Genomic DNA, 14147 nt, shown 5'->3' with positions numbered 1-14147 from the left:
AGACTTTAATGATAAAATCATAATGTTATGCGTCAGGTTCTTGCTTTTTTGTTTTGGTCCAGTAGGCTACTACTTCTCCTATGTTTGATGCAAAGCGGAAGGATGACGTCCAACAGCTAAAATACTCAACATCTGCTCTGAATATATAAATATATATATCCTAGCATGTATTCATGACACTGCGAGGCACAAAGTTGCGTGACGGAGCCAAATGTTTGTGGTTTACTAAGTCACGACTTCCTCCTCCAGTGATTTCCATTTAAGCTTTCTTTAGCGCTGACACAGTGCTTTGGAGAAAGGTCTGGCTAATGACGAAAGTTCTGCAAATGATTTCCTCCAATGTGTTTCCTGGTGGCATGACAAAAGATGAACAGATGGTAGTGTTAGATTGAGTGACAACATTGTTGTAAGATTTAAAAAATTCTAATTAAAACAAAAGAAACGGTTTAAACAAGAGTTAGCCATGCTAGCAGCTCTTTGAGGTTGAGCTAAATGCTAACACCGGCATGCTAACTTGCTCACAAAGACAATGCTACATGACAATGTTTATCATGTTAGTCATCTTAGTTAAGCGTGTTGCTAACATGTGTTTAGCACTACACACAGCTGAGACTGACAGGAACATCATTAGTTTCGTTATTAGTGGAGGAGCTACCGACGGACCAATGCAACCATCCCTACAGCCGCGCCGCTAGTGTGTCTAAAGTAAAAATTACTAGAACCAGAGAAAAAGTGTCGTTGAAATCTATGTGAAACTTAAAAGTATTCATGTCAACTGTTGAACGTTTGTATATGTGGTGGAGTGGCAACACTATGACCTATTTTTTACATTATCTTTTATCCAGAATATTCATAGAATAAGTGACACTATGTTACTACATTAAACAGTTTGCCACAATGCACATTATTTAGGCAGGTAGTCACAGTGTAATATCTATAGGGTTTGTCTGATATCTATCGCTGTTTGTCCTGAATGGACCACATCAATTAGCAACAGTCATAAAGCAAAATAATCATAAACCCGGTGGGGGGGGGGGGGGGGGGGAACCTTTGAGGCCATAAATAGAGAAACAAACAGCTCTTAGAGTCCAGAGATAAGCCGCTTTTCAGTAAATCCTAATGAAAAGGAAGCCATAGGGAGATAGAAAAAAAATCTGAGTGAGATTAGGAGACAGAACATGGCGTCCTACATCACTGACCTGGCAGTTTAAAGGGCCGAAATACTGAAGCACTAACAGCTACAGCCAACCTATAAACACAACTTTACAATTGTCAGGTTAACTTATATAGCACATTGCATTTTACTTGTTTGTTTTTGGGGCATGGCAGGTTTTCCTGTGGCCCATGAAAGTGATTAAAAAACAAAACATTTTAATGATCACTGAAACATTTATTTTTAGTCATTAGAAGGTATTTTTCAAAGTAAAAGCCTGTATTTAAAGATGATTCGATGTGGCTGTGGATAAAAGTGGATGCTGTCGATTGTGCTGCAGGGTGGGGTTGTCGGGGATCTGAGAGACACTGTGTTTTTTCTGCAGTCGGCACATTTGACGCCAGTCACGGCAGCGGCTCCCCCGTGCAGAGGCCACCCCCCAGAGTGAACCTCCATCCAGCACATGCTCCAGCCGGGCACGTGCACGCTGCCGTCTCTTCAGCCTGACTCAGCCAGGGGAGCTGGAGATGTGACCCGATGTGGCCTCTGCACATAAACAGGACTGCAGGACTGTGGTTTACATTCTTTATGTGTGCCTCTTCATGATGCCGATATACTGTTTTATGTGTCTTTGCACCAGCTCTACATCAATCATGTCATATACAGTCAATATACAGTATACAGGTCTATGTTAAGCTTAGGAAACCCCTTCCCCCTACACCTTTCTGACGTTGAAATTAGGAGGACTGTGTCTGAACATGTATGTGACTTTACAAAAATGACAATCTGACATTCTAGCCGTGATTGCAATCCTGTGAGCAACTCTTGCCATTCGGTTTTTGGGTCTCAAAATCAACATCATCGCAACTTGTGGGGCCCAGAAATGTAAAAATTGATTTCAGAAGACAGCTAAGAGTGAGCACAGAAGAACATATTTCAAGATAACTGATAATAAAAACAACCACAAAGAAGCCTGTGAAGGCCTTGAAGTGCAACGTGCAACTTTTGCTTCTCTAATGTTCTTGTCAGATGGACATAATCAAACTTTTGGTTTAAGAAAAATGCTGACAAAGTGGGGTCTGAAATGCTCATAGCCTTGTTTCACAAGATTTCTTAACCCGGTCCTAAATAAATAAATAAATAAATAAATATATATATGTATATATATATATATATGTATATATATATATATATATATATATATATATATATATATATGTATATATATATGTATATATATATATGTATATATATATATATATGTATATATATATATATATATATGTATATATATGTATATATATATATATATATATATATATATATGTATATATATATATATATATATGTATATGTATATATATATATGTATATGTATATATATATATGTATATGTATATGTATATATATATATATGTATATATATATATATATATATATATATGTATATATATATATATATATATATATATATATACGTATATATATATATATATATATATATATATATGTATATATATATATATATATATACGTATATATATATATATATATATATATATGTATATATATATATATGTATATATATATATATATGTATATATATATATATATATATGTATATGTATATGTATATATATATATATATATATATATATATATATATATATATATATATATATATATATATATGTATATATGTATATATATATATATATATGTATATATGTATATATATATATATATATGTATATATGTATATATATATATATATATGTATATATGTATATATATATATATATATGTATATATGTATATATATATATATATATATGTATATATATATATGTATATATATATATATGTATATATATGATGAAGGTGACTATGAACTAATTCATGTGACTTTTCAGCAGTAGGCTTATCATGAGATAGTTCATAAAATTACAGTCAGGAAATATATGTTAATGTCTTTATTGAACAAAAAGCAGCAGCAAAACATATAATTTGTTCATAAGTGGAAGGAAATGCCTACACAAAAAGGTATGTACAATACTGTTTGACAGAAAATAGAGCTAAAGTGCTATTATGCTTCAAATGGAGTTTACCATGTTTCTCTATTATACAGCCTGTCAAGAATAAGTCGTATCTAAATATGATACATACAGAAGCAACACATTCTCCCGCCGTCTTACAGATTCATCGTGCACACACAAGTTGAGCATATTTCTCATAATTGCTCATCAAGGAGGTTATGAACATTAAAGGTGACAGTCATCTGAGAATGAACCTCACAGTCCTGTTGGCGTCTCTTTTTTGCACCTGCAGCTCCAAATTCAACCCATCACCATCTTCGACACAAAGCATTTTATATAGGCCTTCACAAACAGCTATCAAACCATCTCATCTGCAGAACTTCACTTGGTTTTGACTGTTGCGGCCAACTCTGAGTGCAATCGTATGCCCCTTTGTGACAATTCTTAAGATATATCAAAACTAAATAACACAAAGGGAATGGAGCCCCCACTTCTATCCCAAATAATCATCTTCCACATCCCCCACCAATGACCTTATCCCCATCCTTTTGTCTCTGTGGCTCAGAACCAAGCCGATGTTGGTGACGCACCGCCGGTTAGCCAATGGGCGCCCTTCGTTAAGGGTTGTGTCCTGAGCCTAGCATCACTGAGACGGCAAAGCAAGGTTTTTTTGCCCAGTGATGTGCGAGGGGGAAGGGCGATGGGGAGGGGCTTGCGGCGTGGGCAGAGGGGCACGTGGCGCCCAACGAGGCCTCAGCCTGTCACAGGGCATCACATCAGACCGTGAACAGGCATGCGCACTTTCTAAACTCCGCGCCCTGCGAGAGAAAGGGGAGGACGTGCGGAAAAGCTATCGCCAATCTGCCTCAAACCTGTCTGTTGCAGGGGAACATGGGAATCGAGTGCGTTTTTAGTTTGCTCACACTTATAAACTGTGTGCAACTGTGGAAATACAAGTCTGAAAAGATAAAGGTTTCAGAAATACTCAGAAGTGTTCAAAATGGCTGCCACTTAATATTGAGGACAAATGTTAGCATGTTCTTTAATTTACCATCCAGAGACGTCACATTAAGGCACATCACGAGCTAACCAACCAAAAATAATCCCAGATCTCCCCCCAACGCCCCATTTGCTTGGGTTTTAAAACTTGACATTCAAGGTAGAACATGACATTCTCCTTGGTACTAATAGACTTGTTGAGCATGTTCTCCTGAAACCGTCAATTCATTATTGCTTCCTACTCCGACTCTTAATCAAAGCCATCCTTACACAAACCACATTTTTGCAAATTCACGATACACTTGGGCTTGCGTGAGAAGAGGGCACACAAGCAGGCATGAGAGAAAAAAAAAAAAAGCTGCTTCACTGAAAGACTCAATGTGTGCATCAGCTTAACTACTTCCTGTTGCGTGCAGATAACACAGATCCTCTGATAAAGGAAATACTGTAGCCTCCAGCGCCAACAGAGGAACTGTTCAAACTCAGAGACTGTTTTTTAAAGCCATAGATCACTAAACACTCACTGCGCACCTCATTCAAAATATTCACAGCTTTATTAAATCTTTACAAAATAAAGTAATACATTCATCATTAAAAACAAGACAGGCTGACTTTGCTTTGATTAGAAGTCTGCACACCCATGCAATATTCATTAAAGTTAAATGTTTGCATTAACATGTAGTAGATATTGCAGGAAGGGTTCTTAACCAGTGTGCTTATTAAAGATGGTCACACATCTTAACACGATTTATGATAGTGTGAAATCACAGAGAAAAAAACAAAAAAAAACAATTAGTTTTAAGTCCCTTTGAAGATCTAATGTAGCATTTAAAAATGCACTTTTGTGCAACCATTCACTGAATCTTTGACACCTGACAAGATACATTTCACAAGTATATATGTTGACTGTTTGTGAATACAGCTTTCGATCTGTTCACAAGGCTCTGCAAGGTTCTCTCGAGAAGGAACAAAGAATTACAGAAAACTTAAAAAACAGTTTGGGCTAAATTTGAATCCCCTTTAACCATGTTCTGGGCCTGCCATCACTTCATTACAAGGTACATCTCAAGTGCAGTCAGCCTTTCCCTTAAAAAGGCATTACCGTTCTTTTATTTAACCCCCTTTTGGACAAGCGTTGAGCTCTGGCAAAATTCACAGTTATACAAGAGTTCCCCCCTCCCTTTTTGTACTTAAGAACGGTATTGACGGCATCTTGCAAGCATGTACTTTTGTAATGACTAACGGTCAGACCCAGTTGGCAGTCAGCCGGTGTTGATCACCCACCCAAACCAGTCCATAAAACCAGTCTTATCCACGACCCCAAGTGAGCCATCCCCCACAAAACCCTTACGAGTGTAGAAAACACATGGTGTGTGAGGGATCCCAGCAATTCAGTGTGACTATGACTGCGAGGTCACAAAAGTGCGGTTCTGGATGACACTGCTGTGTCTCTGCACCTGCGCCCCCACCCCCTCCCTCCCCCCCTCCCCACCCTCTTCTGTCGCTCCACCTTCACTTCTCATTGGCTCATCCGTTATCTCCACGATCAGGGTAGTGAAGTCTCTTCAGGGCGCAGGCTGGACCTGGACCTTCTCCGTCATCTGTCTGGCACTGTAGTAGGACAAGCTCAGGCCCATGATGGCCAGCATCATGGCTATCTGGTTGACGGCACGGTCCTGCGGCTGCGTCTGCACCTCACCGGCCACTTGCCTCTGCAGAGACAAAAAAACAAAAAGACAACCAGGGCGAGGGTCAGAGGTCAGCCAACAGTAGGAACAATGAGCCATTTATTGGCCAAACCAAATATTTTGTCCTAAGAGACTTCTCTCTTAAAGACCAAACATCTGCAGCTTTAGCTCCACAGCCCTCTGCCGTGTGACCAAACGCACGGCAGGAAAAAGTATTAAACATTCAGGAAGGGAGAGACTTGAGCAAAAAGGGGAACACAATGTTCTGGGCACAAAAGGAGCCAAAAATGCACACGGGATCCAATGACTTGTTGTTTTTTTATAGAATGACTGCCCACGTTTGATTATGCTAACCGTGTGTAGTCTCTTAATGTACAGCTCCTCCTTGCCCCCTATGACCCCTGGAGCAGTGAGATAGGAATGTTAGCATTTAAAAAGAAATTATACATACACACTACACTTTTTTATCAAAATGCTAGTGTGGATGCCTTCAGAGCCAATGCCTAAGTTTCTAGACCATTGGACAAGGTTTTATTTTTAAGACGTCATCAAGGAGACATTTACAGAAAAGTTGTTTACACTTTTTTTGCAGATTTTTAGCAAGCGCTCTTCTACTTTATCCATGCTAAGTGGTTGAACATATTTTAAAAAAGGAGAGGTTACTGTAGAGCACAACTGTACAAAAACATGAAAGTGGTACTGGGTGTTGAACAGCTACCTTTCCTTACATACACACTCTAACCTTACTCTGTTAGAAGTTGTGTGAACTTGATTTTCTGGGGAAATTTTGCCCCGAAGCACAAATTTGCATTCGAGTCGAACCACGTTGAAATCTTTGTCTCCACTGTAGTAGACTCCCCAAAATACATACTCCGCATTGAAACTGTACTGTCCCACCAATGTGTCAAATCGCATGCAAGAGGCAGTCACTTTGCTCCGGTCTGTTGGGCTTTTGAGTCAATGTAAAGCCACATGAGGCGACAGCCTTTGTTTCCAAATTAGTGTAAATAAAGCAAACAAAGACTTTACACAGTGGGCGAGACATACGGAGGGTCACTACTGATGAGTGGATTATGATGACAGCGGACCGAACAAAAGAAAACTTGCAGGAAATTATATCAGTGATTAGTGTCACCCCTAATTATAGCGGTGATGAAAGCGGATTGTGGGTCACAGAACAGCACTGGGCCCCTTGTGTGACGCGGTCCAGATTAGAACCAGTTTTAATGTCTATATAAGCAAAGGATAAAGACTAACTGTGAGGGACATGTTGACGGCTAAAACACAATTTGCAAAAAGTGAAAATAAAGCTCTTGAGCAACAATTAAACTCTGCATTCCTCCGACAGATGGTTTGGTGGAGATTATGTGCCAGAATAAAGCACTGGTCATCCTCACAAACGATCACATCAAATTAGAGTTATGCAAAGTATATCCCAGTCACACACTGGTGAATCTGCACATACCTGGAGGAGGCGGAAGTATCCAGGTGTCAGTCTGCCCAGTCTGATGATCATGTCTGTTGATGTGGTGAGAGGTGGGGCCAAACAGAGGGAAGAGCTGGGGTGGCTCTCAAGACCTGCAAAGAAAATGGAGAATTCACTTAACTGCGTGGAAATATGACAAAAAGACGCCGACAAAAAATAAAGTTACCGACTTACAAATACAGCCAGGAAACCAAAATATCCACCAGAAATGACCGGCAGTTTAGTCTCCAAAACATACGGAAAAAGAAAATGTAAATCTTGTATCCAGTCGTTACTCAACTTCTACAGATATAATCTACTTTCCTAACCAAACTTTTAGAGGAGTTTTTGAGTACTGCTGCTAAAAGAGGATGAGAACATTGACTTGCAAATAAATCATCCGATCTCTGCAACAGGGAGGAACATCTTTCGCCTGCAGGCACGGCACAAAACTCCCATGCTCTGATCCAATAGGAGCGCCATGTAGAGAAAAATAAGCGATCATATAATTATTTTAGATCTGACCTACGTGACACCATTTACTCCCGGAATGCCCCTTAAACCCCTCTGTTATTAAATTGTCACGCTTGCACCAAAGCAACAGAGCCTCTATTCATGCTGCGCTCTAAACTGACGCAGCAAAGGACAATTTCCTTCATTCACGCATCGGACAATCCTACGTGGGACTGATGAAGGAAGTGGCGTTTTGCATGATTGTTGGACACCCAATTGTTGAGGGACACCAAAGCATATGGAGGGGTGGATGTCCGTCTAACTGTGGCTTTAAAGAACAAAAAAGTACAGCGAGAAGGCAAGAATTAACATTTACAAACTGGATGGTTTCTACTGTTGCAAGGATGGGAAAGAGGCATCTCAAGAGGCATCCCAGAGATAAGAGATGGAGCAGATGAGGTTGTACATTATAAAAAGACAAACTCAAAAAAGATGTCCGCATAGACAACAAGGGAAGTCACGCTCAGCTGGGATTGACAACGTTTGTGATCAAGGTTCCAGGGAAGGCGAGGAGGAGGATTGAGGATCAGGTAGAAATGTGTGAAGCATTAAAGTGCCAACCTGGTTTGAGTTACACCCCTTACGAGAAACAGAGATGCAATCCAAGCTTTCAAAAGCGGCTCCTGGTGTGAAAAAGTTGCTCTTATTCGACCAAACGGGTTGGGACTCCTCACCTTCCAGAGGCTGTTTTGATTGGCGAAAAAAGAAAAAAAGCCCAAAAACAGACCAGCGGGACCTTCCACTTCCCCAACCACGCTGAAAATCCTAACAGATGCCAACCAGAGAGCGACGAACTTTAACTACTGAGAGCTTCTGCGCCGCGCTCCGCCTTTTTAAATACAGCCTCACTCTCACCCAACCCGATCTGCGGGCTCGCCTTCAGCACACGCCCACTTTCAGAACACATACATGCTGTCGAAATGCATTACTCTCAGTGGGTTACTTTCCCCAAACGAACCCTCCTCACCCCTCCTCCCAAAACAAGAAAAACCCTTTATGAACCATCAGATAGGATGTTAAACAGGAATAATGCAGAACAATAATAACAGAACAACACTGCCTTCTTCTAGGGAGCGTGCATGTCAGAGAGTAGCGTTACATAACCAGCCTCATGTGTCCATTTAATCTCAGCTGGAGCAGAAATTAAATGCCACAGAGCTCAGAAGAGTCCATCAGGAACCTGGCAAACCTCTAGATTAGAAACATGGGACTATAATGGTCTTCTTTTATTAACATTTATTTATTTTAGCTGCGTGTTATAATTACTCTAGTGGCTGTTTGTGTTATATAACCTGTTTCCATTTCACTGAACAAATAGTTGCAGTCACCATCCATGGATCCTTGATGACAAGCCAGTGTTAAAGTCACACAACGAGTTTAGAGTAAAATCCACCTTTTTTTGTTTGAATGCTGCAACTGACATGCATCACACAAGGCGTTATCAGGATATTTGGGCTTTGTAGAGTTTGGTCACACCTTGAACAAATTTATCTCGAACTCAAATCATTGGCATCTAATCAACAAGGAGGTATGTAGGGCTGCTAATGTCAGTGTCAAACAAGAAGCAAAAAAGTCACATTAACAAGTTTAACTCATCTTTTGAGGTCTTTACAGACAGCAGAAGAGATTAAATCAAAGGGTCCAAGCAAGTCTACTATAATCTGATATGACTAGCTTTTTAGCTTGCAGATCTGAGTTTGTGGAGGCACATTAGGAGAAAAATAAAACTGCTTTCAGTAATTACCAGTGACTTTTAAAATAATTTCCCATTGATCAATTGGCAGGAATGGTGATGCAGGCTCGTTGCCAACCAGGTCGCCATACGACGGACAGCTCAGAGAACGGCGTTTCATCCACCTTTGTGTTTTAAACTCAAACTAAAAATGAATAAATCACTTTACTGCTGTGTTTTGCATTTTTTGTAGTCCGAGTTTCTTCTGTAACGATGTACATTTCCTCATGTTCCTCTAACACAGATGCGTTTTGCAGACTTCCTAATAAACGCCTTCAAGCGCCTCCGTTTTGGTTTGAGATTTAACGTTTTTAGCAGACAGCCTGCGATTCAAACTGGTGGCGAGAGGTTTGAAAGAAGTGGGTATGGTCGGTCAAATAATCAATACTATTGAGGTGCATTGTGGGAGTTGTAGGATCCAGCATTTTTGGAGCATGAGCCATACTGGAGACAAAGTCAAGATATCTTTGACTATATATTTTTTAAACGCTGCCTCTCCAACTACATGGAGGCGCAATACTAAAATCACTGGAGTGAAAATGCAATAATAATAATAATAATAATAATAATAATAATAATAATAATAATAATAATAATAATAATAATAATAAAGCCAGCAGTTTGGCATGGTTTCCTTTGGATTCCAGCTGATCCATGTTGATGTGTGAGTGTTTAGGAGTGGTTCACTACGTGCCTCGGCAGGAGTCCAGGTGAATCACTTGTGAACTATTCAGGTTTACCTGAGGACTACCTGAAGAGCGAGAGGGCGTTTCCCCCCCCACATGTGCATCACTCGGGTTGTGACCACATTTCAACATACCAGCTGTTGACAGACTCCATGAGTAACACATGGACAATGTCTGATGTTTGCTTTCTGGCAAAACTACTTTGTAGTTACCTCAAATACAAAAAAAAAAATAATAATAATAATAATGATTTACAGGGATACAAAATTGGTTTACAGCTTGTAGAAAGAACAGGAAAAATGTCTATCAGGAGAGGTTATGAAAACACAAAGAGCGCTGGCATCTGAATTCAATTTACTTCATCTCCCACTGAGATTGATAATAAAAAAAAAGCCCCTGGGGAGGATGTCAAATCAGCCTGCACTGGGCCCATAGACATTTACTGGGTACATGGTGTACTTAACACCTAACAGCCAATGAAATACCAGGACTCCTTTCCTCCTCTCTTGGTCCCGCCTTCCCATGTCCTTTAATAGTCCCTCTGCAGCCCACCCGCCTGCAGCTGGGGATCTCTTGCGAGAGAGTGTGGACGGCAGCAGAGGGAAAGACGGACGCAACAGCAGCTGCAGCACCGCTATCGACAAAATTAAAAAAAAAAAAAAAAAAAAAGTCTCCTGCAGGGCAACAGCAGTTAAGGATTACATCATCATCAACCCGACTGTCTGGTCAGGCAATCATCATCTGGGCTTCAGCCACATTCATGACTATGGCATGTACACGACTGCTAACAGGGTTTATCTGCGCTATGTGCACCATCGCCTGTGATGCAACGCTGGAACTGACAACTGCTGATCGGAAGCCTGCGAGTTCTCAGTTCACACCATGGTTTAAGAGGCACTTTGTCCACCGAGGGTTTGGAACAGCAGAAAAAAGAAAAATAGATTTATAAAAGGATATGTTTTTCATTTATTTTGAACAGAAAGTAGAGAAAGTGTCAAAGACTGAGAACACTGAGTCTTATTGCTGGAGACTGAGGTAGCATTTTTGCCCACTGGCAACTTTGGTAAACTTCCATTATAAAAATAAGGAACATTTCAAACACCTGAGCACTGAACAAACTCTCTCCCAAAAGGCTACAGGTCACAAAAGGCTATAAAACTGAGGAGCATCTCTTATGCTATGAAATTGAAAATTCATAAATTGTAAAAAAAAAAAAATAAAAACACTAAACCCAAAAGGAGTGATTTCATTTGTTCCACCTTGGCTATATGCCCATTGCTTTAGTAATTGTTTTATCATGTTTGCGTAAAAGCAGCGGAGATGAGGAGTTCGGGCTCCGGTTTGCTTTCTCCTCCTCCCAGCGGTCTGGGTGATGATGGCATGGAATGTGCTTCAGCATGTTGGATAAGTTTCCATTCACATAAAGCTACCCTACAAAAAGGTGGAGTAACTCTGACACGCTGTCCGTGACACACACACACACACGCTCTCTATAGTGTGATTGACAACCATCTTGTTGTGCTAACCTTAGCACGTGCTGCTAACGGCATACCGCTAAAAGTTTGCGCTTGTGAACTTTGGTTCTGCATCACGTGTCATGCGCACTACTCGCACCAACAAAAACATCCTGCTAAATTGTGTAGAAACCGATCACAAAATAATTACGGCTACAACCACCGATTATTTTCATTATCAATCAGTCTATGATTTATAAGCGTAATTGTTTAGTCTATAAAAAGAATTAAACAAAAAACACCCGTCCAAGTTCTCAGAGCTATTAAATCTATTTTGATCGACCAATCGCTTCAGCTCAATTAAAGGGAACATCAGAGCCTTTTTTAGCCCTCTTTATTGGCCAATCAAGGTGTGCCTGACAATGAAACCCTAGACATGACCTCCATTTTGGGCCCCCTGCTGTGAAGACGCCAACATGGCCGACACAAAGTAAAAGTTGAATTTGGGAGAGAACCACATTGAAGAATGAAGCTTTGTCAGTTAAATGAGCCAGACGGCAAGCTTGTTAATTAGCATCAAGCTAATTGTTTGCCTGCCTACTGTTATAAAGCCACTCAGCTAAGCCGACACAGAGTGTGAATCCAATCAACAAAAAGGAAAGTGACCCAACAGAACAGACTGATCCAACACACAAACAGCTGATAGATAGATACTGTATTCATCCCCAGGGGGACATTTGTAAATCTGATCAAAGAAAGTAAACAAAGGGTATGCACTATGTGCTTTCTGAGGCATTTGACATGCCTCAATGTTTAATTAAAGAACATCAAAAATCAAAAAATTTAAATGCAATCTACAGTGAACCTATCTTTACGCTTCAGGCTCAAACTGCACGTTGTTCTCCAGTCTGTACTGCCAGGGTACACAATGTACAGATGACACGCAACGAGCACAGTGACTTCACATTAACACGAACTGAGCATACAGACACACTGAAAGCAAATATATAATTTTAACATTAGTCAAGTTTATATATTTTGCATTTTTGGATGCATTAAAGCAACAAAACCAAAGATTTTTTTTTCAGATTTATAAGCTCAGACTTATGAAAATCTTCATTAAAGACTCAAATAACACAAAAGAATGCCTAATGGTCATTTTAAACTAACGTTACAGTATTTGTACAAAATGTACAGCCACACTGCCAAAGATTTTTTTTTTTTTTTTTTAAATAAAACACCACATCTACTATTTGGTCCCAGTCAGCTGCACAACACGCCAAAATACTATACATAGTTTAATTTTAAAATGTCAATTAATTCAATTATTTAATTAATGGATGTCAAATGTTTTACACGCAGCTTTTCATTTTAGGTGTATTTGCCCTTTAAAATTATAGAGTTTCAACACAAGCAGACAATTGACTCAATTTTCTACCAAACGAGCTCAACTCAACAGCTTCTACGATTATCTTTTAATGAAACCTCTGCAAAAACCAAAAAGATTTAAGTTTTAAAAAAGGAAATAAAACCAACAAACAAGCCAGAACCCAGAGCAATTACTACCAAGAGACAATAGGACACTTTCCTTTTTTTTCCCTCTCTAGGAGTCGTAAACCCAGCTGTGGACGCTTGTTCCTCATCAGTTAATACATTTCTTTTTTGCAGCTTTACACTTCTTTCACAGCATTAATTGGACACCAGAGCGCTTACCTGCAGCGGCACCGGGTTACTGGACGGTTTCAGGGGCTCTCAGCTTGCGTTTGGGTGAAAGGTACAACATGTACACGATGTACAGACTTTATAGGAGGCCGGGACATGTCCTATATGGGCGGGGGTGTGTGGCTCTCTGAGTCCTGCAGCACACACAACGCGTGCTGGTGTGCACGTGAAACACATAGACCCCCCCATGTGAGGGAGAAATGGACTCGTCCACGTTTTGCCGTCATGTTAAGGACATGCTGGTTCATATAGTTTGTTTTTACACCGTGACTGCCATGTGTCATGTGTACACTATGGAAATGGGGCCTAATTAAAATGGCTAAAAAGCATTTGTTCATTTATTAAGTTGACATTATAGACCTTAAATTGGTAAAGCAGGTGTGGATAAATTGCATAAAAACAACAGACTAAAAAAACAAACAATTTCAAGACAATAAGAACTCCTTAAAGTATTCAAAATCTTTAAAATAAACTGAAAAGGTTCTGTATCTTAAAAACAACATTTAATCAAAGCAATCCCACAACATTGTCCATCCAGTACCGGTTCTGGAGCTTTTGCTTTGTATCACACAATATATCCAACTTCTAAGAGACATGAAACAACTACAAAAGGGACAAATGACTACAAAAGACTACAAAGAGATACATAAAGACTACAAAGAGACACAAAATGACTACAAAGAGATACATAATGACTAC

At 39.7% G+C, this 14147-nt stretch overlaps 1 protein-coding gene across 1 annotated transcript; it reads right to left on the bottom strand.

Moving 5' to 3' along the window:
* Positions 1-5696: 5696 nt before the first annotated feature.
* zgc:193593 (uncharacterized protein LOC564090 homolog) lies at positions 5697-13545 on the bottom strand. Its single transcript, XM_068736414.1, has 3 exons — positions 13440-13545; positions 7342-7454; positions 5697-5900 (listed from the first exon to the last, which is right to left on the bottom strand). Exons 2-3 carry the CDS (start codon positions 7390-7392, stop codon positions 5754-5756), a joined length of 198 nt encoding a protein of 65 aa, XP_068592515.1. The 5' UTR covers positions 7393-7454; positions 13440-13545; the 3' UTR covers positions 5697-5753.
* Positions 13546-14147: the final 602 nt, after the last annotated feature.

This window comes from Cebidichthys violaceus, unplaced genomic scaffold (assembly GCF_023349555.1).
Source record: "Cebidichthys violaceus isolate CVI_PGR_0920_01 unplaced genomic scaffold, fCebVio1.0.p SCAF_7, whole genome shotgun sequence".
NCBI classification, from domain to species: domain Eukaryota; kingdom Metazoa; phylum Chordata; class Actinopteri; order Perciformes; family Stichaeidae; genus Cebidichthys; species Cebidichthys violaceus.
This window is presented reverse-complemented; position numbering and strand designations above follow the sequence as displayed.

Coding starts and splice junctions, on each gene's coding strand:
- zgc:193593 (XM_068736414.1), bottom strand. CDS start 7,392: ATGATCATCAGACTGGGCAGACTGACACCTGGATACTTCCGCCTCCTC. Junction 5,901..7,341: donor GATACTTCCGCCTCCTCCAG/GTATGTGCAGAT, acceptor TTGTCTCTGCAG/AGGCAAGTGGCCGGTGAGGT.